This window comes from Heloderma suspectum, chromosome 10 (genome assembly GCF_057233095.1).
Source record: "Heloderma suspectum isolate Gila_16-S chromosome 10, 16-S_ref, whole genome shotgun sequence".
NCBI lineage: Eukaryota > Metazoa > Chordata > Lepidosauria > Squamata > Helodermatidae > Heloderma > Heloderma suspectum.
The window spans coordinates 6,100,061-6,126,623 of NC_139467.1; the positions used below are offsets into that span (position 1 = coordinate 6,100,061).

The 26,563-nt window shown below is 49.7% G+C and overlaps 1 protein-coding gene and 1 pseudogene across 4 annotated transcripts in view; both read left to right on the top strand.

Moving 5' to 3' along the window:
• Window positions 1-26,563, top strand: part of LOC146337528 (protein CFDP2 pseudogene) — a 471,985-nt pseudogene that overhangs the window by 384,908 nt on the left and 60,514 nt on the right. The gene's annotated exons all lie outside the window — the stretch shown is intronic.
• The window catches only part of NOVA2 (NOVA alternative splicing regulator 2), a 51,755-nt gene continuing 37,818 nt past the window's right edge, over window positions 12,627-26,563 (top strand). The window contains exon 1 of one of the 2 annotated variants that reach the window (XM_084814316.1): window positions 12,627-12,834. In XM_084814316.1, coding sequence (XP_084670442.1) covers window positions 12,627-12,834 — 208 coding nt within the window. The remainder of the gene's footprint in view (window positions 12,835-26,563) is intronic. The other variant, XM_084814317.1, reaches the window with a different exon arrangement.

The window sequence follows — 26,563 nt, forward strand, 5'->3', positions numbered from 1 at the left end:
CCTGGAACATCTCCTGCGCAAACCATCTGCACTGGGCACTTCCAAAGAGGCCTTCATTGTGCAATCTCACTGCGTCATTCACAGGTTTTCATGGGGATCCTCCTGTGTTTCCCACTGCTTCCTTTGTCTTTTTTTCTGATCAGAACAAAAATTCCATTAAGGGAGAAAAGACGGAATAGCTGCACAGTGCCTTCTGACTGTTAGCGACAGGAGCGCCCACTGAAATGAAAGGAACTGTGCATGCACTTAACGCACGGATCATGGCCCACAACGCAGTTTTGCTTTGATTCCATAAGATTAATTCTTGTTTAAATTTCTAAATCCACCCCACCCAGATTACTTGGAGTCATTTTCAGGCATTTCAAATGAAATCTCCAAAGCATACTAAAATATTATTCACTAGAATTATTTCAAACCAGGCTGCTAAGAAGGTGGAACCAGTCCCTGTTGCGCTTGACAATGCAGTCTCAAGCCAAAGGGTCTTGTATGACTTACACAGCTGTTCTTTGAGAAGGTAAATATCGTCTTGCTGGAAAGAAGGAGGAAAGATGTTTCTCGGTATATTATGGACATGGACATTTGCTGAACAGACTTGCAGAAATCAAGCCAATTTGGAGCGGCATTTCTAGGCAAGTCCGTCCTAAACATTCCAGACATGCAGAGATCTGCTCCCTCCCCAAGATATTTGCCTAGCTGAGAGAGGTACCCCTGGAATTTGGGCATCCGAGGCACCTACCTAGTTTGCACTATGGTTTATTTGCTTATTACAGGTATTTTTATACTGTCCTTCAATCATATTCCTGGGGTGTTTTATAAGGAAAAATAAAATGATTAAAATATAACTACAAAACATTTAAATAAAATAAACATAATAAACCAAAAGGCTGCAAAACCACAAAAACAACATAAAACAGTCAGATCCTAAAAATCTTGAGAAAATGAAAAGGTCTTGGCCTGGACCCAAAAGGAAGTAGAAACTGCAGAAACCCAAAAGGAAGCACAAACTTGCTGAATTCCCTTTTCCCCCTCCTCCTTCACAGTCCCCTTTCCTTGTGTATTATATCTTTAGGCTATAAGCCTTCAGGCAGCAGTTGTCTTATTTGTTATCTTTGTAAGCTGCTTTGGGAGCCTTCTTGGCTGAAGGGCAGGATAAAAATGCTATAAATATATAAATTGTAAGAAGTACAATAAAGTAGGGTTGAGGCAGAGCTCCCTGAGAGAGCATTCTACAATTGGGGTGCCACCACTAAGAGGGCCTTCCCTCTGGTAGCCCCCCATCTCACTTCAAATTTCTAAATTTGCTTCTATACATGCAAATTAGCCCATGCAAATTATAAGCAAATCGGCATCTGCTTTTGTCCTTTCTTTGGGTGATTCATTTCCTCTTTTTTGGGTGATTCATAAATGGCCACCCTAGTCTACTGCCAACTCAGAACGTGTTTCACAAATCCAATTGGGAATCTCACATTTAAAATGTGCTACGGGCCTCCTGATCCCACATGAATCCTGCCCGAGTATTGAGAGTTCCTTTGAGGCCCTGCTGCCTTCGCCCCCATCACCAGGAGTACCGTGGGTGGTGACACAGCACAGGGCTTCATGCAGGGTGGCGCCAAAATTACGCCGCTCCCTCCCTGCAGAAGATCAGCTCACTTCTGCTTGCTGGCTCTTTACTGCCTCTTAGGTGCTGAGCCTCCTTCTCGAAGGCTTTGGGGTCGTCCTGATTAGCGTGGGCTGCAAGGATGAATGTTGCTGCTCATTAATATTCATTAGATTTATATAATTCTCTAAAGCTTTTAATGGGTGGATTGGGGGCTGCTGTTTTTATTGGTCCGCTTTATCTGTTTTCAGATGTTGCTGCTATTGTTTAAATTCTGTAAGGGTATTTAAAAAACATTTTTGTAAGATGAATTTTAATTTTATTTATTGACTTTATTTTTTTTACTTAATATTTTTATATCCACCCTGCTTCCAATTCCTGAACACAAACACTAGAATAACCATCAAATAATCTAAATACAATATAACAGCCTTAGTTGTAAACTGCCTTGGATATTTTGATTAGAAAGGCAGCATATTAATATTTTCAATAAATATAAATATTTACAGGATAGTTAAATTATTTAGTGTAATTTTACGTGATATAATTCTGTATTTTTAAAAATGTATCGTACTTAGATTTGGAATTTCACATTCAAAATGGGAACGCCAAAACTGGAAATTCTGGCCAACGTCGATTAGTGGTGAATATTCATGTCAGCTCTCGCGTTCCCTCGCTGTTTTGCAGCACAGTTGCAGCCAGGCGGAACTTTTGACTCTCAGGGACACTCACCAGAGTCCGATTCCGCTGTTCCAGCAGAAGAAGCCTCCCCTCTCGCTCTGCCATGGTGGGCAGCTGCACATGGAAAGGGTTGTGAGACAGAAGCAAATAAGGCCCCCCTCCCCACCCCCCCTCCGCTCTGTTGACCCCGCAGTCCTACCTGGCTTTGGAGGAGCCCCCACCAAGCTGCTGCCTGCAAGCCACTCAGCTGCCCTCAGCACCTGGCGCTCCCCAGCCATCCTTATGATGATGCTCGTGACGTCACAGGGAGCCTTGGCTTCAAAACCCCCTGGAGGGGTGAGTGCTTTGGGCTGCTGCAGGAGCTGGAGTCTGGGAGAGGGTCTCCCGGCTTCTTGGGCTACAGCTGGATAGCACCTTGCGTGCTTTGCTTTGCTTTGCTTTGGTTTGGCACTTGTGTGCTAAGCCAGTGCAGAAGGAGAGAAGATGCCACAGTGGGTGTCTTCAAAATACTGTGTGAAGAGCCGCTTCCTTTTATCTGCCCTGAATCCCCGTCCTGGTGAATCTGTGTTCATCATTCTCTTCCTTTCCCTCTTTTTGTCCCTCTCCTGTTTCCTCTCCTGCTCATGTTTTCTCTCTGACCCCCTCCTTCTCTCCCTTTCTCCTTCTCTCCCTCTTTTTAAAACAGCCGAAGGAAATGACTGTGCTGCTGGTGTGGCCCTCATAAGTCAGGGGATGACCCAGTTGTTGGGCAGCACAGCCAACCAGGAAGACCGGCGTGAGGGAAGCATCATCGCTCGTGGCTTGCCCACTCCTTGCAACAGCATCTCTCTGGGTCAGTCATCCAGGTTTTTGTATTGCTTCAACACTACCTGTTTGATGTTTTTGTTGTTCAGTTGTTCAGTCGTGTCCGACTCTTCGTGACCCCATGGACCATAGCACGCCAGGCCTTCCTGTCCTGCGCTCTCTCCTGGAGCGTGCTCAAGTCCATATTCATTGCATCGGTGATGCTATCTAGCCATCTCATCCTCTGCCGTCCCCTTCTCCTTTTGCCTTCAGTCTTTCCCAGCATCAGGGCCTTTTCCAGAGAGTTTTCTCTTCGCATTAGAGAAGTGGCCAAAATATTTGAGCTTCAGTTTCAGTATCTGTCCTTCCAATGAGCACTCAGGGTTGATTTCCTTTAGGATTGACTGATCTGACCTCCTTGCAGTCCAGGGGACTCGTAAGAGTCTTCTCCAGCACCACAGTTCGAAAGCATCAATTCTTTGGCGCTTAGCCTTCCTTATAGTCCAGCTCTCACAGCCATACATTACTAATGGGAAAACCATAGCTTTGATTAGATGGACCTTTGTCGGCAAGATGATGTCTCTGCTTCTTACTATGCTGTCTAGGTTTGCCATAGCTTTCCTCCCAAGGAGCAAGCGTCTTTTAATTTCATGGCTACAGTCACCGTCTGCGGTGATCTTGGAGCCCAAGAAAATAAAATCTGTCACTGCTTCCATTTCTTCCCCTTCTATATGCCAAGAAGTGATGGGACCAGATGCCATGATCTTAGTTTTTTTTAATGTTGAGTTTCAAACCAGCTTTTGCACTCTCCTCTTTCACCCTCAACAAGAGGCTCTTCAGATCGTCTTCGCTTTCTGCCATTAGGGTGGTATCGTCTGCATATCTGAGGTTGTTGATAATTCTCCCCAGCAATCTTAATTCCGACCTGTGATTCATCCAACCCGGCGTTTCTCATGATGTACTCTGCATATAAGTTAAATAAGCAGGGTGACAATATGCAGCCTTGTCGTACTCGTTTCCCAATTTTGAACCAATCAGTTGTTCCACGTCTGGTTCTTACTGTTGCTTCTTGACCCTCGTACAGGTTTCTCAGGAGACAGGTGAGGTGGTCTGGTACTCCCATCACTTTAAGAATTTGCCACAGTTTGTTGTGATCCACACAATCAAAGGCTTTAGCGTAGTCAATGAAGCAGAAATAGAAGTTTTTCTGGAATTCTCTTGCTTTCTCCATGATCCAGCGAATGTTGGTGATTTGATCTCTAGTTCCTCTGCCTCTTCGAAACCCAGCTTGTACTTCTGGTAGTTCTTGGTTCGCATACTGCTGAAGCCTAGCTTGCAGGATTTTGAGCATCACCTTGCTGGCATGTGAAATGAGCGCAATTGTGCGGTAGTTTGAACACTCCTTTGGCATTGCCTTTCTTTGGAATTGGAATGTAAACTGACCTTTTCCAGTCTTGCGGCCACTGTTGAGTGTTCCAAATTTGTTGGCATATTGAGTGCAGCACTTTAACAGCATCATCTTTTAGGATTTTAAATAGCTCAGCTGGAATACTGTCATATCCGCTAGCTTTGTTGTTAGTAATGCTTCCTAAGGCCCACTTGACTTCACTCTCTAGGATGTCTGGCTCAAGTTCAGTGACCACACTATCATGGCTATCAGGGACATTCAGATCTTTCCTGTATAGTTCTTCTGCGTATTCTTTCCACCTCTTCTTAATCTCATCTGCTTCTGTGAGGTCCCTGCCTTCTTTGTCCTTTATCATGCCCATCTTTGCACAAAACGTTCCCTTGAGATCTCCGATTTTCTTGAAGAGATCTCTAGTCTTTCCCATTCTGTTGTTTTCCTTTATTTCTTTGCATTGTTCATTTAAGAAGGCCTTCTTGTCTGTCCTTGCTACTCTCTGGAACTCTGCATTCAGTTGGATATATCTTCCCCTTTCTCCCTCGCTTTTCGCTTCCCTTCTTTCCTCAGCTACTTGTAAAGCCTCATCAGACAGCCACTTTGCTTTCTTGCATTTCTTTTTCTTTGGGATGGATTGAGTTGCTGCCTCCTGAACACTGTTACGGACCTCCGTCCATAGTTCCTCAGGCACTCTGTCTATCAGGTCTAATCCCTGAAATCTATTCGTCACCTCCACTGTATATTCATAAGGGATATGATTTAGGTCATACCTGAATGGTGTAGTGGTTTTCCCTACGTTCTTCAATTTCAGCCGAAATTTTGCAACAAGAAGCTCATGATCTGAGCCACAGTCAGCTCCAGGTCTTGTTTTGACTGACTGTATGGAGCTTCTCCATCTTTGGCTGCAAAGGGCATAATCAATCTGATTTCGATATTGACCATCTGGTGATGTCCGTGTGTAGAGTCGCCTCTTGTGCTGTTGGAAAAGAGTGTTTGCTATGATCAGCATGTTCTCTACCTGTTTGATAGGGGGCCAAAAAAGGGAGGGGACGTCCTCCATCACTGGAAGCAACGCCTCACCGGAAGCAATGCCTCTATCATGGCACTGTCAGCTCTTTGAAAAATGATAGTCTTGTGGCCCTCCAGATAACTCCTATCATCCCTCACTATTGGCTACTCTGGCTAGGGCTAATGGGAACTGTAGGCCAAAACATCTGGAGGGCCATGTCCCCCCCTCCCCAGCTTACACTGATTGACAGTAACTCACCACGGTTTATCCCATCTCACTTAAGTACATATTAACCCTTCAAGTTCAGATGAAGTGACCTATGGCCCTAGTCCTCCCAAGAGTCACTGACTTTAATTGCCTGCTGCCTTAATTTACCTGTGTGTGAAATGGGTTTCCCCCCACCTCCCGCTCCCATTGCTTTCAATAAGTGGGATCTGCCAGAAACTGCATTCTCTGTGTTGTTACTCTGGAGAAATGTCTGGGAGAGGGGATGGTGAGTTGAACTGGGTAGCAAAAGGCTTGTGTATAGCAACACAGGTGCCCTTGGGTCCACCTCCGCTGACCCGCCCCTTTCTGCCCCACCAGTTAGATTGGCCACAAGCCTCCATTGCAGAGACTTGGGTACAAACCCTTCCAAACCACCCCTACAACTGCCCCTTCAGCCTGGAAGTGCCAACCAAGCCTCCCCCCCACCCAGACTCCCTCAAACCCCCGGCACAAGCCCCCACTCCTGATACCCATCCCCGGCATGAGCCGGGACACCCATCCCTAACACGAGCCCCCACCCAGCAGACCCAGGCATGGGCTCCTCCCCAAACCAGTCCCCCAGGCTGGAGCCCCCACCTCCAGGCCCTCCACCCCAGGCATGAGCCCTCAGCCCCAGGCACCCACCTCCAGCGTGAACTCTGGCTTGGAGGGGGAATCTACAGCGATTACAATATTCTTCTGAGCAAACCCATTGTGTGTGTGGGGGGGGCTGGTGTACTCCCATGCTCAAAATGAGGGGAAATCTTCTCTTACAACTCCCGTGTTGATAAACACCAGAGTCTCCACCCCCTTCCTAACAAAACCTGTGATACCAGTGGCAAAACCTGTGGTGGTTTGTGATTTATGGCTGAACTGAACACAGTCCCAGAGTCCTGTGGTTCCACCATCACGCACACGTGCCAGTGGGCCAGTGGGCTCCTGCCCTCCGTCACTTGCCATACATGTGCCGGTCCCTTTGCCCAGGGCACGTTGTGGTTTGGAGGGGCACTGGCGTTATGGGTGGAAAAAGGATTTCCCGGGTTTTGTGTGTCCAGTTCAACTGTAACTCACAAACCACTGTAGGTTTTGCCACTGATTTTATATTGTATTTTATGCTGCATTTTGTGGTTTTAATGGTTGTGAATGGCTCAGAGAGCTTTGGCCACTGGGCGGTACAGAAATGTAATAAATAAATCAGGGCACAATCCTATGCAGGTTTAGACTGAAAAAAGTCCTACAGCTGCTGGGAGTTGTAGGACTTTTTTCTGTCTAAACCTGCATAGGCTTGCGCCCTAAATATAATATGTTAAAAATATTGATTGGTCTGTGCTGGCTGGACTTGGACAGACTGGTTCCTAGGTGTTGCAGGATCACATGTTGCCCACTAGAGGGAAGATGCCTTCATGTCATTCATGGCTGTAGTATGTATGATGTCAGTCTGTCACATGGGTCGGTCTGTGGGGAGCGCGGGTGGCGTTTCCTCCTGAGTTGCAATTAATTTTCCAGCAGGGTGCATGTGCTGGAGGGTGCGCGAGGGTGCTATTAGAGGAGTGTCTCTCAGCAGAGTGATCGGTGGGATACCACTGGTGGAGGACATGTGAACCATCCCCATAAAGGTTCCCTTGGGTGTTGAGAAACAGGGGGCCCATGGGTGGTGGTCATAACCTTTCCGTGCTGGGATCAGACAGTGGCTGAAGGGCCCGGGCCCGGGCCTGGAGTTCTGGAGACTGTGCGGCGCAGGGAGGAGGGGCGGAAGGGTTGCACAGAGTCCAGATGTGTCGGCCGTGGACAATAGGCGAGTGGGAAGGGACAGACAGATGGGCCAGCTGACACAATGGCTCAGCCGCTTAGCATTCAGGAGCTGTGCTCTGCTGACTTGCCGCCTCCCCTCCCCCTCTGCCTCCTCCGCTATTGAGCAGCCCAAAGCTGCCAGGATGAAAAGGCTTCCCCAAAGCCCATCTGCTCCAAGCACACGCTCTCTCCTCCCCCCTCCCCAATTCATCTGAGAGGCAGAGATGGTCTGAGAGAGGCTGCAATGTTCCCCATTTTCTTTTTCCCCCAGAATTTCCCCGAGACCTGCTCTTGGTAATGGCTGTTTCATACATTTAATTTGCTCCTTATTAAAAAGTGTGGCTTGATCTTTCTTTCTTGTTGCGCCTGTTTTACAGGTTGGGGGAACTGAGGCTGAGAGAGTCACAGTTCATGGTTGAGCAAGAAGTTTCAACCGGAGTTGTGAGGTGTTTGTTTTTTTTTTAAGTGTGCATCAGGGCTCCAGGTAGCCAGATTCTCTGATTTGACCTCTTATTCTCAGCTGATGGTGGTTACTAGAATGATTAACTACAACAGAAGACAGGACTTCTATCCCTTCAGTAGTTGGGTACAAGAGGGGAATTTGGTGTGTGCTGGGTCTCCTGTCCTTCCAGCACTGTGGGAGACAAGTTGAATTGACTGAAATCCCCCCCCAGAACTGTTAAAAGCACAGTAGCCCCTGTTGCAATTAGTTAGCATAATGGTCACTTGGTGGAGTGAATCAGGGAGTCACCTTCTTTTCTGCCCAGACTGAACTTATTCCTCTCATAAGATGTGCAGTGATGGAAAAAGCTTCTCCTGCTGAATTTCTGCCTGTGACACATTTGTCAAAGGCAAAGTAAGTAAAAAAGTTAGCAACTCTACTTCCAGGTGGGCTTGAGGCCTTGTGCATCTCATTTTAATAATTAAAGATTTATTTACTGTATTTTTATTCTGCTTTCCAGACAGTGATCTGGTTCACATGCAACAGCAGCAAATTATGGGTTAATTAACTTGTTATTTGCTGGATTATGTGCCACATATGAGCTGCTTCAGATTTGAATATGCAACCTCCAATTGGCCTGATTGTAGGTTGCTGTGTGATGTGTGTGAACCTGGACACTTTTGGTTGTTCATGGGTTAAACAACCCAAAGTTAACCTAACAACTAATTGTAGGTTAACTTTTTAAACCCACAGTTAATTTATAGTGTCTGGGCTTGCAAGTCACACAGCAACATACAATCAGATCAATTAGAAGTTGCATATTGAAATCGGAAGTGGCTTGTGCACAGCACACAACCCAGCAAACTGTAGGTTACTTAAGCCACAATTTGCTGCCTTTATGTGCAAACTGGCCCAATTCCTGTTTTCCAAAGTGGCTCGTGTGAATAAAAAAGAGACGAAGGCCCTACCATCAGGCTTACAAAATAAGAAGTCAAGACACAGAAAAGAAGGGGAGGGGTAGCAAGCATTAGAACGGGCAAGGGAGATGGTGAAAATCACAACCGGACCCTGAACCTGGGGCGGGGCATCCTGTTACTTAATGTGATTCCTCAAGGTTATAATATTCTAAAGGAAGTCCTCATGGGTCAATTGCTGCCAAGGTTTGGGACTGCTGGCTGGCTTCCTTATTGTACTGAAAGTCCCTTGGCATTAGCAGGATTGGGGCCAAATTTATAGCCAGCCAGGATTTTCCAAACAGCTCAGCAGTCCCTTTTCAGGCTGAGTTTAACAAGGTACTGAGCTACTCAGGAAATCAGTTCATTTATTTTTGTGCTTACGTGGGAGACAGGTTCTACAGAATGAGAGAAAGAGAATTCAGTGGATGGGTTTCATAGGCGAGCAAAATGCCTTTCAGTATGACAAGCAATGTGTAAGTGACTGCAGAAGGAGAACTGGTACTGGGGGGTAGGGCGGGGGGCAATGTCTCAGTGTGTGTATACACCCCCCCTTCCAGGGTTCCCCTCTTTACAAAGCACCATACCGGATATGGCTTCTTGGTCATGGTAGGGAGCGACAGATGTAGAACTAAGTAGCGTGTGTGTGTGATAGAGAGAGATGGTTATCACGCAAATATCTATGTATGACTTTGTTATTGTTGAAGAAGGGTATCTGTTCAGTAATGACTCGGTGCTTGCACAGGAGGAACCTTTCCTTTCCTTCAAGTCGCACTTAAGAAGTGTAAAAGAGCATGCCCCCACAAAAGCATTACTGCAGGAATGGATGTGCGTAGTCTGCTTGAATAAAATAAAATGTCTGTGCCATGAAAAAAGCAGAATTCTGTAACAGTCATAAATTATGCAAACAAAGAAAAATTGCATGATTTTTATTTTGCATAATCCTCTCTTTTGATTAACTTTCTCATCATTTATTCTGTTTCTTGGGGAAAGGAGTTTATACAGTGTCCTGAAGCCCTAAATGCTCCAGCCATCACCCATAAATTTTCAAGTGTATTCTTTGCAATCATAAGGGCTAGAAACCTGGGTGTTTGGGTTGGTTGGCTGGTTTTGAAAGAAAAGCCTGAGATTCTTAGGAATCTCAGGTAAATTCACCACCCTTGCCACATTCTGCAGCCTTTCTGTGCTTTTGCAGATTTGTGGCATTCACCGAGCCTGGCTGCAGGTCTCGTACCCACAGCACAGCCCTATGATATAATTCTATTCCTGTGAATTCCTACAGAGAGCAGGTGATCTCAGATTGCTTTATCTTCTGTACTGGCTTCCCATGCCTTTTTAAGGCACACTACAAGGATGCACAAAAGCACCTTGGGTCATGCAGCAGGTGGTGCTATTGTGTAATTTTACTCTGCTGTAAGGGTAAGGGACACTCTTGTCAAAGGAGCTGAGCCCCTGGGCGTGGAGCCCTAAAATGGCATAGAAATTGTGGGGATGGCTAACTTGATCCTATGCTAGGTAGATTCTATGCTGAATCCCCCCCCCCCCCCAAGTAGAGAACAGCGTTGTTTGGCTAGGGAAGTAGCTGAAAGAAATGCTTAGATGGATAACTGCAGGGAGTTGTTAGAAATGGTTCCAAGGCGCTGCCATCAGTGCGACCCCTGGCCCATCTGCGGCCGAGCCTCGCCGACTCTCAAGAAGGAGCTCTCCAAGGTCTCGGGTAGAGCCCTTCCGTAGCCCCGTTACCCGAGATGTTTTAGGCAGAGACGCCGGGGATGGAACCCGGGACTTCTGGCAGGCATCGTCTGCGAGTCTGCATGCTTGGAGCTTGGCCTGGGGTTTAATGTGGGCCCCGGGGTCCCTGCCCACCCACGCGCCCTCAGATCCAGGCCTCTGCATGGGATGAGAAACCTTGGTGTGAAACCAGTTTGTGGGGACAGGGAGCTCCGGGATAATCGCCCGTGTGCGAAACAGACACGGTGAGCTTCAGGGAGACCTTCGTGCTTTGCAGAGGGGCGGATGCGAAAGCGGCAGGCCCGGGCGAGGGGCCCTTTCAGCCCTCTGCCGCAGCCCGGAGGGCGAGGGCCGTCCGCGCAGCCCCATGGCGGGGCGGGGGCGCCTTTGCGGGGTCCCACGCGCCCGCGAGCTTTCTGGCGCGTCGTGCCCCATGGGAAGTAGTGGGGGGGGGGCACCTGCTTTGCACGCGCAACGTCCTGGGCTCAGTCCTCGCCAGCAGCAGGGGGGAGAATGTTGGACAGCAGGGGGGAGAATGTTGGGCAGGGGCCTCTGCTCCGGGCCTTGGCGGTCTGCTGCTAGCCAGAGTATTTCTTTACTTGTTTGTTTAATATCTCGCCGTTCTTCGAAGGCGCCCGAGGCAGTGCCCGTGGGTCTGTCCTCCCCCGGCCCATTCCTAGTTTTATCTTCACAGCAACCCTGTGGGGTAGGTCAGGCTGGGAGAGCCTGGCTGGCCTAAGGTTGCCCAGTGAGCTTCCTGACTGAGAGTGGGCGATTCGAACCTGGGTCACTCCTAGCGTGACCACCACGCGGAGGAGGGGGAGGCGGACACCCCAGGCTAGGCGAGGTGGGCCAGCTGGTGGTCTGCGCGAGGTAAGGCAGCTTCGGACGGCCCTCTAGGACAAGGTACCATTTGGATCAGGCGCCAGAACATTCTGGGCTGGTTCTGGAGAGCCAGTCGGTGCGCTGAAGGCGGAAAGATAGCACCAGGCAGGGATGGATGGCAGCATCCCCCCCATTTCCCATCCGCTCTGCACCCCCCCCCCCGCCCTGGAGCTCACAGCTGCCTCTTTTTGCTTCCCTCCCACCTGCTTCCCCCTCCCAGCTCTGGCAAGCCCCGAGGCAAAGAATAGCGCTTCGTTCTCTCTCTCTCTCTCTCTCTCTCTCTCCCCCCCAACCGCCCCCCCCGCCTCACTTGTCAGCTTGGCCCAGCTCCTCGCAGCCAATCTGGGCGGGGGGGGGGGTGGAGAAGGGAGGTGGGCCTCTCCTCCCCTCCAGCGTCAGGGGCTGGCTGGCTCGCTCCACAGCCATCACCGCCATCCAGGACAGGCTCAAAGAGGGATGCTGTGAACAGGAAGGCTGCAGCAGGCGGCGCTTTCTCTCCCTCTCTTTCCGAACAAGACGCTCCAGTGTTTCCACGCCCGCCCGCCCGCCCGCCCTGCCCTCCAGCCGCCGCCTGTCCCCGGGCGCAGCCTCTCCCCGCAGAGCCCTCCAGCCCTGCCCCACTCCTCCCCCTCATTCCCTCCCGTCTCCCCTGGAGAAGCACCTGGCTGGGTTGTTTTTCAATTTGGGGGGGCATCAGAAGGGTCCCCCGCGCATCCCCGTCTCTGCCCCTCTCCCAGGTTCTCCCCTCCTTTGCATCCCAAGTGGGTGTTAATTCCCTGCCGCTTTCCCTTTTCGGGTTTGCCTTTGCTTGAGAGGGCGGGTAGGGGTGGGACGGAGGGAGAGAAAAGGCACGGGAAAGGGGGCCCGGTCGTCGCTACCCCCCCACTTCCAGCCCTTGCTGGTCAATTTCATTTCCCTTTGTCAGTTTCACCTGGAGGACTGCGGGTCTCTCCCCTGCCCCCGAGCCCCTTCTTTGGCTGGACACACCTCCCTCCTCCTCCTCCTCCCGCCACCCCTCCCTAAAATCTGAGCATCTTTTCTCCCCCCGCCTCCCCCTGCTGGAGTCTCACGGGTACCGCGGAGGGGAAGTCCTCCGCGCCCTCGGCATGAAGATGATGGCAGGCGCCTCGGTGCATCACAACGGCATCTTCCCTTCTGCTCCGCAGCAGCAGCAGCAGCAAGGCCCCCCCCAGCAGCAGCAGCCCCCGCAAGCCCCTCCGCAGCCCCACATGGATTCAGATCCTCCCGACTCTAGGAAAAGACCCTTGGAGACCCCCACTGAAGCGATCAGCACCAAGAGGAGCAACACAGGAGGTGAGCGGGGCGGGGGCGGGGGGGAGGGAGGGAGGGAAGAATCTACAAGGTGAGGAAGTGCACAATGCCCCCCCCCCCGCCGCCGCTGCCCCGTGCCCCTATGCAGGCACTGCAAAAGGAGGATCCTTTGGGGCTTCAGAAATCTTACACACACAGGCAACCTGGCCGCTCAGATGCATCTCCCCACCTCGGAGGCCTACTCCCTCAATCTGCTTATCTTCCCCCACTACCACCCCAAAATCTATCCCCCAAAGCGCGCGCGCACGCACGCACACACACACACACACACACCCCGGGCGTTCATATCTCTGTCCCCCTTCACATTCGCTTGTTCTCCTCTTAAGCCACTCCATGCCTGACCTACATCTCTTTGCCAAACTGAGCCTGTTTTTCCACCTCTGCACCAAACCTGGTCCCCCCCAAACCTATGTTTGCACCCCGCATCTCTCTCTGCTGGAAAGCTGCCAACTGTCCCTTCTTCTGTCCGTCCCCTGTCCCCCCACCTCTATTTTTCTTTTCTGGGATTGTTCCCTTCATCTCCTTTAATGTGCATCTTTTCTTCATACCCCAAAGTCTGCCATCTGCTCCCCTTTAGCCCTGTCCCCCAAAGGGAGCTATTTTAATCCTCTGAAGTGTGAGGTCCAAAAGATGGGTGTCCCTCTTCTTGGCTCAGCATTATCTCTACCCTTTAGGGTTTTTAGGAAACCAATTTAATTCGTTCTGCACCTTTGCTCCAACAAACTGTCGCTAGTTGTGGTAAGTCCAAACTGAAGCCTAGCCGGAGGATCCTATGCAACATTTTGTGTCTCTTGGCTTGGAAGGGGGGCACACAAAATGTCCCCCCCCTTGTCCCCAAGAACACACATTTCCCTGCAAAGATTTTACTAGCCCATGCAGCTGTTTATGTCAAAATGGAGTCTGTTAGAATAACTGTCTGCTTGCAGGGAGGAGGGGAAGGGGGTGGAGAGATATTTTTTCCACACACATAGACTATGGAAAACCTGTCAGCCCCCTCTTCCTCCTCCCCCAACTACTGTCTGGCTGAGGAAATGAAGAAGGGAAGGATGTGAAAATTTGAACTCAAAAGGGGATGCAGATAGCTGGATGTTGAAAAGGGGCACCGTGTGATCCAGGAATTAGTGGGGAGCTGAAGGCAGAGGGGGCTGCAGTGGGGAGGGGGGCAGGGGATGTCAATTGAATATTGGTTTGGAGACAAATAGTCAAGACTTGTGCACATTTCTGAGTTGCTGGATTTTTTAAATAGAATATGTTTGAAAAAATGTTGTAAAATACAAATAGCCATTCCTGGTGTCTGAATTCCAGTTGCCACTAAAGCGGTGTTAAAATAGGTGTTTGTGAAGCGCCACATTCTCTCTGTTTCTCTGACTCACCCATCTGGGCTCCTTTTGCGAAGGGCGCCTTGGCTTCCTCTGGCATGTTTGAACCAACGTCAGTCATTGTGTATAGCTTTTGTGCCTGCACAATTCTAATTATCGTTATTATTTAGTAGTAGTAATTGAATCTGGTTCCATCTTATTGCTTGGAATGATGAGCCCATGTTAGCGCGCGTGCGTGCGCGCGCACACACACGCACACACCATCACCCTCCAGATGTAATTAACATTTTGAGACGCTCTTGAGCTTCAGTGTTAGGGCAAGAAGCAATAAATATTGCATTTGAAACCGCCCTGGGTTCCCCTGGGGAAATCGCCCGGCTTTATGACAGTGTCTTTGATGGCACTAATGGAGCAATCAGGAATAAATAAAATGGGTGGAGGAGGGTGGGCATCTGTGTGTGTATAAGATTTAGGTTTGAGAAAGTAAGGGAGAAGGAGGGCGGGAAAGGCGAGTGAGAAGGAGCAAAGTTCTGATCATATTCTAGGCATGTCTATGCAGGGGGGCTGCATTAGAGCCGGTGGAAGATTGCTTTGGTGGGTGTTGCTGCAGAAACCTAGCAGGGACATATTGAAGAAAGCCGTCTGGTGGCTGTGCCTGGCTGGTCAATTCTACCTTGTCAGTTGCTGTCTTGTTTTATTATGAAAGCGGTGACAGGTTGGGGGTTGAGGATTAGCCGATTGGGTTGATTCCAGTGATGGATTTGGGGGAGGGAGAAGGGGAAGCATTGATGGTATTGCAGTGGGGGGGGAGAAGGAGTGTGACGGAGATGGAGGGGGACGCGTTAGTGGTACCTTGTGTGCGTTGCCAAAGGACACGGATTGCCGAGGAAATGCGCAAGAGGGAGAGCCATGCAGGCCTCACGGCCCAGCTGGGAGGTCAGTGAGTGTGTGAGTGATCGTGGAGCAGAGTGTGCGTGCCATGTGTGAAGGTCAAACCGGGTGGGACGTGTTTTGCTTGATAAAGCTAGGGGGGTTAGTGGGAGGGGGCCAGATTGCGTGCGTGAGGGGTGGGCATGTCTGTAACGACAATGGTGCATATGATCTGAACTGATCCAGCCCATCTCTGGAGGTCCAAGGGGCAGACTGTTGTGCCAGCTTGATGGAGTCCTTGGGGACTTCCATGAAGACCAGGATGTCCCCTCCGAGCTCTGTGAGCGAAACCCAGGCCTTCCCGGCAGTGGGAACGGCCAACGTCACCAGCAGGAGTGGTGACCAGAGAAGAGAGACAGCTGCCGTCTCTCTGGCTGTTGGCTTTATAGCATAGTAGAAGGGATCTCTGGGTAGTTTGTGGTTAAGGAGTTTGCAAGGGTTGGGTTATGGGGTCACTGCAAGGCCTAATGATATGTAGAAGGATTTCTTGGGGCAATGGGTGTGTGTGTTGTGGGGGGATAGACTCTAGAATGACGTTTCCAAACTCGGTGTCTTGGAGACTTGTGATGGGCTACCCGGAGGTCAAGGTTAATACTTGGGACTTGAGTTCAGTTCCTGATGTCCCTGCATGACCTTGGGCAAGTCAAGGCATTTCTCCTTCCCACTGCTGGTGTGGTAAAAGCTCAGCTCTGAATGCCGAGGAAAATGGGTTACGGCAGCCTCTCTCCTGTTGAAGCAGGGCGGCACACTGCCTGCTTTTCCAAAATGGCTGCAAAAGCGACTCCTCCCCATCCCGTGCTTGTTACAGTGGTCTGGGAGATGAGGCCTGTAGACCAATTTCAAAGCGAAGGACCCAAGGGATTCTTGGCTTTTTCAGGGTGGGTCTGCGGGTGTTGGAATGGAACTGGGAAGGAAAGGAAACCTACCGCAGCACTATGAGGGCAAGGGAGTCCCAACAAGAACTCATGATAAAAGAGAGAGAGGGGGAGACAGGGAAAGGGAGGTAAGGAGCCAGGAAAGTTAAGCACCTGTACAAGTTTGGCAGCAGGGCAAGGAAACTAGAGGAAATCATTCCCTTCCCACTGCTATAGTAAGCTTAAAACCTCAGCCAACCTCACTGCACAGGTCTAAGCATTAAAAACACACAAAACAACGAAAACCTGATTAGAACTGGAAATCCAGCAGAGTTGTGGGAGCTATCCAGTGTTTTGCACCAAGGGTCACATCACAATTGTGACTGTCTGCTTGCTGGCTGGCTGGAAGGGAGGGAGGGAGTCATGGCGTGGCATAGGGGTGCTCAGTGCAATGAGCCACTGACGCTTAGGGAACAAGTTCATTCCCTTGAGGTTGAGGCAGCTGACCCAGAGAAGCTGCAAGAAGCAGAGAGGTATGTAGATGAGACCTTCAGGGACCTGGTAGAGACGTTACTGCGCTCCCAGCCTGCCAACTCCTCTGCTGTTATGGAGAATGAAGGCTGCGGGTGTGAGGGTCTCATTCTAAGGAAGAGGGAAATTAGAGCCTTTTCACAGGTGAACTGAGATCCTCTTATGCTGAAGATTTCCTGCTAGGAGTGGGGTGGGGTGGGCTGGGTCCCCCCAGAAAACAGCAAGCAGGCCCTCAAAGGCCTGCTATGACCAGTCCGCTGGACACTTTTCAGATAAAGTCACTCGTATCCATGCCGATTTAGATGCCATTGCTCCAAGAGAATCAGAGCTGCATGTGACTGGAGTACCGCCTAGTCATGTTATCCTGGTTAGCTTTCATCTTGTGCAGCCTGAAGACGTGGGCAAACTGCTTGGAGGACTGAGGCCTACCACTTGCTCCCTGAACCCTTGCTCATCCTGGCCTGTGAAATCGACCAGAGCTGGGCTGGGTATTCGGACCTCAGAAGTGCTTAATGCCTCCTTGAGGGAAGGGTCCTTAAGTCCCTACTACTTAAGGGAAGCATGATGAGGCCACTATGGAAGAAACATAGTTTGTATCCATTGGTGTCTGATAAAATGGAGAGGAGAGTCGCGTAAGCCGCCTTGGGCTTCCTTGGAGGAAAGAAGGCTAGGATATAAATGTAATCAATAAATAAATACTGCCCAGTATCGCATTTGCCATTCTTGGGCAAAGTGTTGGATTGTGTGGTGGCTTCTCAACTCCAGGTAATGTTGGGTGATTGTGAGTATTTGGATCCAGTCCATTCCAGCTTCAGGCCTGGTTTTGGGATGAAAACATCCTTGGTCATCCTGCTAGATAGATGCCTCAGGCCAGGGAATGCAAAGCGGGACAGCGACCCTGTTGTGCCCCAACTCTCTACAACTCTCTCAGCAGTTTTCAGTACCATCAACCATGGTATCCTTCCAGATCACTTATCTGGGTTTATTTATTTATTTATTTATTAAAATAAAATAAAATAAAAAATTCCTGGGTTGAGCATAGAAGTCACTGTGTTATGGGGGTTTCAGCCCTTCCAGGATGGGTAGTTTCGGAAGGTGGTACTTGGGGATTCTGCTCCACCTTGGGGCTTGTGGCTTATGGAGCGCCACCAGGTCCCATCTGCTCCCTATGAAACCACTGGGGGACGCCATGCAGAGGTTTGGGCTGGAGTGCCATCAGTATGCAAATCACACTCAGCTCTACCACTCATCTCCATCCAATGGTCCTAGGGAGGCCATCAAATGCCTGAACTAGTGTCTAGAGCAGCAGAGGCTGGTGACTCCGATATCGGTGGGGCCATGCATCCGCTCCAGCTTCAGTCAGAACCAGTCAGAACTCTGAAGGAGCTCTCCAAGGGGCAAGACACCTGATGCCATTTCTCCCCCAATACTCCATTTTCCCCCAGACTACTTTTACTATGTTTTCCCCTCAGTGATGGCAGTTTCTGTGTGCTACTGAATTATGTGTGTGCTCCCATCTAACAGTATTATAATTCTTACCAGTGGGAGAAGCTTCAAAGCTGTACAGCCTGTCTTGCAACATTTCCCCCCACCTTCTCCTTTGACCTCAGGCAGGGGTAAGGGATTTGTGGGCAGGAAATCCATGGTTGTCCTCTATTTCCTTTCCTTCAATGACCACGGTGGTCGGTTGGTCAGCCATAATGGGGCAGGGGGAGGCTATTTTTCAGCGCACACCTACACAGATGCACAGCTGTAAATGACCAAATAATTTTTATTTTTAAAACTGCATTCCTACACAGCTGAGCACGTGCATGTACTCAACTTAAAAAAAGAAAAGCAACCTGAAATGGAAGCACGATCTTCCACTTCTCCTGCAATTGCAGCACTGTGTGGCATCTGCTTCTGCTATGAACACAAATCCTAAGTTATAACAGAGGGCTGTGCCTTAAACTGTTAGTCATGGACCTGAGAGAGGGGAAGAAACCTTTTGACTTAATCCCAAGACCTGGTGCCAGATGTAAGTCTTGTTGAACTGCTTGGGAACGGTGACCATAGGGCTACCAAATTTATCATCTATGCAAGTGGACAATGAAGTCCAATACAGTCTCATTTAATTTCAAAAGAGGAAACTAAAAACACAACTTGATCAAGGGGCTGGAACACCTTTCCTTTGAGCAAGGGCTAAAGCACATGGGGCATTTTAGTATATCAAAAAATAAAAAGACAAAGGGAGGACATTGCAGCAATTATATAAAATTGTAAATGGTGTGGAGATAAAGTTGTCTGTCTCTGATAGTACTAGAACCCAGGGTCAGCGAGTGAAATTGTTTGGCAGTTGGTTCGGAACAGATAGAAGGGAGGACTTTTTCAAACACTGCACAATTCACTGGCTTGCATGACTTCAAAAGGGGATACATAGAAGTGGAGAACGGCTGTCAACAGCTACAGAATGTTAGCCATGATAGCTCACTGGAAGCTCCATGTTCCAAGGCAGTCTGTCTCTGAATAGCAGACGCCGGGGGCAAATAACAGGAGAGGATTCTCGCCTTCATACCCTGACTGGGAGCTTCTCCGACGCATTCAGCTGGCCACTGTGGCCAGGTTGGAGTTGGAGTTGCAGTCCAACACATCTGGGGGGCGCCGGGTTGGCAAAGGCTGGACTAGATGTACACTTGATTTTATCCAGCAGGGCTCCTGCATTCAGTCTCCATGATATCTCGCAATGTCATATGGCACTCAGCCTCTCTCTCCCAGAATGCTTTGCTTCTAGGTGCTTTATCAGATACCTGAAACCATTGAGGCTGCTGCGGTTTAGGGCAAGGATGTCCCTTTCCCATGTAAACCCCCAACAAAATGGTAGCTTTCCCTCACAGTGGTTGCTAGGCGGTGACATGGAGCGGTCTTCCTGTTCCCCTCTAGTGAGGGACGTTTGCTTCACCCATGTAAGGACCTGTGGCCCCCGCCCCCCGTTGGTGGCACCCTGGGCTGCACACACGGGCCGCAGGTCTGTCCGTCAGGGTGCCGCCGGGCAGCCAGGTCCAGGTGCTGCTGTGGTCCAGCCCCTGCCAGCTGGAGAAGCAACCCCTGGTTGGGGCCAAGGGGGAAAGAGCAGGTCCGCTGTCTCTCTAGAGCAGGGATCTCAGTCCTCTTCCAGCCCAAGAGCCGCATTCCATTTCAATTTCTCAGGGGCCGCATTCCAGCGCTGCGCAGGGCTGAAGCCAAAAGGGGTGAAGCCGAAATATCAAACATACCCCAAGTCAGTGGGGGCGGGCGGCTCCGACGTCAGTGGGGCGGTGAATCTGCTCTTGGTTTCAGTCAGAGCCAGTCAGAACTCTAAAGGTATGTCTTTATGTCTTAAGTTATGTCCCAGTCCGCTGCCTAAGATCCGCCGAGGGCTCTCTGCTGCGGCTGCCTCATGTGAGACTGGCAGCCACATGCCAGAGGACCTTTTCCTTTGCCACCCCTCAGTTGCGGAACGGTCTGCCGGTTGAAAGGCGCCTGATGTCCTCTTTGAAGGTTTTTAGGCAGGCGTTAAAAGCACTATTATTCCAGCAGGCCTCCCTTTTTTAGAATTCTTGCTCCTTTTGCTGACTCTTGCATACTGTTTTTAAGCTGTGTGGTTTTATTGTTGGACTGTTTTTGTTGTTAAATGGTTTTTAGTTCAAAGTTGTTTTGAGTTATATGTTTGCATATGTTGTCCGTGTGCTTTTATGTAAATGGCTTTTAAACTTTGTGTATTGTATTTTAAAGTTTTAACTTTTGTAAACCGCCCGGAGAGCTACAGCTACGGGGCAGTACAGAAATTTAATAAATAAAATAAAATAAAAAATAAACAAAAATAAAGGAGTTGGAGAGCTCCTGTAGAGTTCCGACCGGCTCTGACTGAAACCGCACTGACATCGGAGCCACCAGCCTCCACTGGCCCAAGTCCCAGCCTGCTTTAGCGTAGAGCTCTTCCAGCTGGAGCCCCTCAGCCTTTCAGAATGGGGAAGCAAACTGTGCAACAGCCAGGAAGCCACCAGACTGTCCATGCTCGGGGGAAAGGGGGGAGGCCAGGTGAAGGTGACGTGGCCCTCACAGGACCCCCTGCGGGCTGCGTTTTGCCTGGCAGCCTGAGGTTCAGCATGCCTGATCTAGAGGGACAGCCTATTTATTTACTTATTATTTATTAATTAAATGTATTAATCGCCCATCTGGCTGGTCACCCAGCCACTCTAGTGACCTCCTTCAGCAGCCAAGTGCTCAAACGGAGGGAGCACAGCAAACGTTGGAGCTTTATAGGAGACACTGGCATCAGATAGGCTGCTCGAGGTCACCTGATTCCCAGGCCACAGGAGGATTCTGGGTTGTGGTGTTAGTCTCCTGGCTCACGCTGCCTGTGGTTTCCATCTCCACCCAATGAAGGCTCAGTATCTGATGCTCAGGGCTCCCACTTCAAGCTGTTGGCACCTCTACTTTTAGGAATGAAGCCGTGTGTGTGGCGGGGCACTCTACACATGCTCAGAGGATGCAGGAACAGACATCAGTGTTCGTGTCGGGGCCGGCAACAAGGGTGGGCATGGCTGGGCACCCGCTAAGGACCCACCCACCCCCTGGACGTGCTCCTCCTCTTCCCCTTGCGTGCTGCTTGTTCACCCGCCTCCCTCTGGCCCAGACGTCGGTGGTGGGGAGAAGGGAGGAGGAGCGGGAGATGCCCTGGCCTCCTTGCGCCATGGCTGTCTGCCTGGCAAGCCAGCCAGTGGGAGTGCTGATCTGAAGGAGAAGAGGAGCCCGGGCAGCTGGTGACCATGGTGGTGAGAGGGAAGACTCGTGGAGGGAGGGGGCCCACTGAGGCTGCCTTGCCCAAGGCCCCCCAAAACCTGGATCTTGCACTGGTTCTTGGGCTTAGTCTTGGCTTTGATAACAAGTATTGGGGGGGGGGGGGCTTAGCTCCTTCTTGACTGAAGCCCTGGGTAAGGGGTAGGTAGCTGTGATTTCCCAGGAAGGAGATCTTGGGGTTGTGGAAAATAACTCAATAAAAAGGTGCAGAAAAGGGAACACAAAACCACCAAGGAGCCTTCCCTGAATTCTCACCTTCCTTTAAAAACCAAAACCAAAACAGAACTTTCTAGTCCTCAGTGGAGATATAAGGAGATCATTTCAGGCAAGATTCAGACGTGCACCCGCTCCGGCCTTTCAGAGATGTGGCCGTTAAATGCAGAAGAACTGAGAGGGCCGGCAGGCACTTGTGCTTATTATAAAATGTTATTAAAATGTTATTAATCCCCTGGCCCCGCAGCAGCAGCACATTTCTGGTGGCTGCTGGCCTTGAACCATCCTGCTTTTCGACGGACCGCTCACCGGGGCCTGTTTGCCTTCCCAGATCAAATCCTTTCCTGTCCAAAACAAGGACAAGGATTCCCATTTAGGCGGCAAACTGACATGCACTTCCATGGGAGTAAGCCCCATTGAACTCAATAGGGCTTACTTCTGAGTGGACATGTAAAGTACTCTCGCCACCCCTGTCCCCAGCCAGCCACGATGATCACATCTTGGGGTGGGGGTGGGAGGCTCTAATGTTTGGCTCACTGTTGATCTCGGGATTTGTAATTTCAGATCAGAGCGCTTGCAGCTGTTTGCAGCTGTTCCGCGCAAGGGTCTGTCTGAGCAGGAGAGGGCGGGGCTTAGACATTACCGATCTGTTTCCAAACAATTCTACACACACACCCCAGACTACGTTAGCCGCCCCATCCTGATTCTGCAGCTGGGGCAAAGGCTCATCTGCCGTTGGATGTGACTGTGCGGTGGCAAAGAGGAGGGCTTGAACCTGATGTGCTCTTGCACCCTGGAGGGCAAGACCATTGACCAAGAAGCTACAGAGAGAGCTGACAAAACCAGACCAGTTCTGCTGTTCCTAGCCTCCGCTCACCTGCTTCTCACCTCTTCTAGCACGGGCAGATCCGCCTGGTGCACCTTTCTCCACCTTGTATCTTGTATCTCCCTTACGCCTCTTCTTTCCCTCACATTTCCGGTTAAAAAAAGGATCTTAGCAGTAGGGCTGAGAAGCACCCCACAGCCCAGCCTCCCCCCACCTGGTGCTCTCCAGGTCTGTTGGACTCCAAGTCCCATAATTCCCAGGCTCCAAGTCTTGTCTGCGCGTTATTATTTATTAATTATTTATTATTATTAAATTTATTAATCGCCCATCTGGCTGGCCACCCAGCCACTCTGGGCGATGCACAACACACCATAAAACAATTTAAAACAATAAAATTCTACCATAATTTTTTTTTTAAAATACCCTAACCCACCCCAAATGCCTGCCTGAACAACCACGTTTTTACTGCATGACGGAAGCTCATTAAAGAGGTGGCATGACGGAGTTCCCTAGGAAGGGAGTTCCACAGAGTGGGGGCCACCACAGAAAAGGCCCTCTCCCTCGTCCCCACCAGTCTAGCTGTCCTGGCTGATGGGACAGAGAGAAGGCCATCCCAGGCTGATCTTGTTAAGCGGCCTGTCTGGTGCTGCTGGAGGCGCTCCTTAAGATAGGCTGGGCCGGAACCAGATAGGGTTTTAAAGGTCAAAACCAACACCTTGAATTTGGCCCGGAAAACAACTGGTAACCAGTGCAACTCCTTCAGCACTGGAGTGATGTGATCTCGCCGGTGGCTGCCTTTAATCAGGCGAGCCGCCGCGTTCTGTACCAGCTGCAGCTTCCGAACCGTCTTCAAGGGTAACCCCACGTAGAGCGCATTACAGTAGTCTAAACGAGAGGAGACCAGGGCATGTACTACCGATGGGAGCAGATGGTCGGGAAGGAAGGGGCGCAGCCGCCGTATCAGATGGAGTTGATACAGCGCTGTCCGGCTCACAGCTGACACCTGAGCCTCCATGGACAGCTGGGAGTCCAAAATGACCCCCAGGCTGCGGACCTGGTCTTTCAAGGGTAGCCGTACCCCATTCAACACCAGGTCAACATCCCCCAGCCTCCTCTTGTCTCCCACCAAAAGTACCTCGGTCTTGCTTTGATATCATGGTGGACTGGATTTTGTATGATTTACGTTTAATTCGTGCAGCATATACGTTTGTTGATTTCCCCCTATTTGTTCAATTTTTATGGTGCCCTTGCCTTGAGCTGTTCATCACTCATAATTTTCAGGATGTTTTGCTGTACCTATGACAACTTGTGCTTACCAGTTCAGTTCCAATGATGTATAATTAAGTAGCAATAAAGATTGGGTGGATGGAAGGTGGATGCTTGAGCATGGACTCACAAGGTGACCTTGAGCCAGTCTGGTGGTGACTCTGGAAACTTCTTGGGGCTAATCTCTAACATCTGACTCACACACGAGACGCACGTTGCTGTTTCTCTCCCAATATTCCGTTGTTTCCCAAACCACTTTTGTGACTGTTTTTCTGATGCATATTTTTTTTATTTATCCATTTAAAATATTCCTTGGCTGCCTTTCAGGACAGAAGCTCTCCCAAGGCAGCTTACAGCAATAAAATACATAAAAACAGTTAAAATATTAAAAGCGATAAAAATAATATAATAGCAATAAAAACAACAATAAAAGCCAGCAATAAAACCAGCAGCAACAACAACAGCAGTCCCATCAAGAGAGGGCCATGGTAAAACCATATATTTTCAAGGCTTTCTTACAAGCCTGCAGTGACAGAGCATGGCGGACCTCTAATGGCAACTTGTTCCAAGGGTGTGGGGCCATTGCAGAGAAGGCCCTCTCACGGATGGTCACCCATCTAACTGCTTTCACAGGTGGGCAGATGAGAAGGGCCTCTCTTTCTGATCATTAAGTGCGGGCAGGCTGGTATGGGTGAAGGCAGTCCTTCAAGTAACTTGGTCCCAAACCGTTTAAGGCTGTAAAGGTGAAAACCAGTACTTTAAATTGGGTTCAGAAGCACACTGGTACCCTGTGCAGCTGGTTCTTGAGGTTTCCATGCACTATAAAGACATGTGTGTCCCATTCTAGGCCCAACTCTTACCAGTAGGAGTGGTTTAAAGATGTAGAACTTGTTTTGCAATATTTCCCCTCCTTCTCCCTCCACTCTCCTATCTTTCTCCTCCTCCTCTCATTCCCTGCTCTTTCCTTGCATTGATTTATGGGATTTGTGGGCAGGAAAAAACAAACAAAAATAAAGGAACACCAAAAATGGCACCGTTACCTCCTCACATTCTTCCACAGCCTCTGTCCTGGTCTTCCTCTGTGATTTGGGGGGGGGGGGAGCTATTTTTGACTGCGCATGTATGGAGCTGCACAGCTGTGAATTACTACACAAATTTTTGTGAACAGCCCAGAGAACTTTGGCTGTTGGGCAATATAGAAATGAAAGAAATGATGTTTAAACCGCTGTTGCTGCACACCCCTGAAGGTATGCATGCTCTCAGTGGACTCCAAAAGAGAAAGGGAACTGAAACATGCCCTCCCATTGCCCCTGCAGTTGCAGCACTATGCGGAGGCTTGTGTCATGCACTTGTGCTCCAAATACAAATGACAGAACACATGCGACCTCTCAAACTCCTCTTACTTCTCCCATAATTAGAGCACTATGCATTTGTGTGTGGCACGTGATAGCATGATAAACCCAGTGGATCCTGTGCTGTGCCCACTAGCACGTGCTCCCGGAGCAATTACTGCGTTTTGAAAAGTACCGGCACGGCGGTGTCTCGCACACAGAAGGGGCTCTGGTGTGGACGCCCGCTCGGCTGCTCGGGCGGCACCTGGGATGGGGCGTGTTCAGGCCTATGCACCCTCTTCAGGCTCAGAAGGGAACAGAGACGAGCAACATCAGCCCCTGCCATTGGACCGAGTAATGGAGCCTCTGGATTGGCTGGCCTGGTTATACATCGTAGGAGCTTGCCTTCTGCCTCGATAAGAGAACTGTACTTCCTGCTGGTTGTACTCCAAGCGCCGTCTTTTCCAACACTTCCAGCTAAAGGCTGTGCTTTAATTCCTGATCTTCAGGAACCTGAGCATTCCCTCTAGCTGAATGGGCACCCATGGCCTTCGCCTGACTCTATCAGCGACTTGGTGTTGCCTGGCTGTAAAATGGGAATTATAAAGTAGTGTCAGCTGGTGCTGTTGAGCGTGACGAATTTCATACTTACAAGTGGCGAGACGAATGGTTGAGGCCTGTCTTGAGAACCCGACCAGGGTAGCAATGAACCCAAAGCTGTAGCAAGTGGGCATGGTGAACCCTGAAGTGTTTGATGAACCCAATTATTTGGAAGCACAATGACTGAGTCATGATTTTAAAAAGTTGCAAAACTCTCAAGATAAGAAAGTTCAATAAAAATTTAGTTGATAATGAGCAGATATGTGCGCTAAGCTTGGCTGATGTCACTTATTTAGCCACACTATGATTATAAGTGTGACTGGTGAGTGTTGATCTGGGCTGCCTCTGGGTTGACAGAGCTGCCTTCGTTGTACACGAATAAACCCGAGTTGGATCTTACCCGCGTGTCCAGAGCTTAATTGGAGGGCAGCTGGGCATGGACCTCCAAGTCCAGTTTTGGACTTTTACCACACCTTCCACATGCCTCTTTCATGCAGGTACATGTAGGGTTGCCTGAACACACAGCATCCGAGGTAGCTCACTAGGTAAATGGCTGCCCCCCACCATTGTTTCCTAAAAATATTTATTTAGTTATTTATTTATAGCATTTTAATCTCACCTTTAAGCATAAAGGCTCCTAAGGCAGCTTACAAAGATATTTCTTAAGACAATCCCTGCCCACAGGCTTACAATCTAAAAAACATGAGACAAAAGGAAAGGGGATTGGCAGGGAGGAGGAAAAAAGCCAATTTAGGCACAGCAGTGGCAGTTCGCAGCAGGAGGGAGGGGGCTCTCAGCTGGAGCAGGATCCAGGCTCGATGGAGGGGATTTTGACCCCTCCCCGTGACTGGCCTGGTTGTTCCCAGTCCCGTGTTGGAAGCAAAGCTGGTAAAACTGGGTCAGATATTCCGAGATTCTGATTCATACAGACCGTGGTTCTAAGGGCATCTCTACACCAGCCTAAAATCCTGCATTTAAAATAGGGATTTCTGCTTCTGTTTTAAACGCAGGATCACGACGACT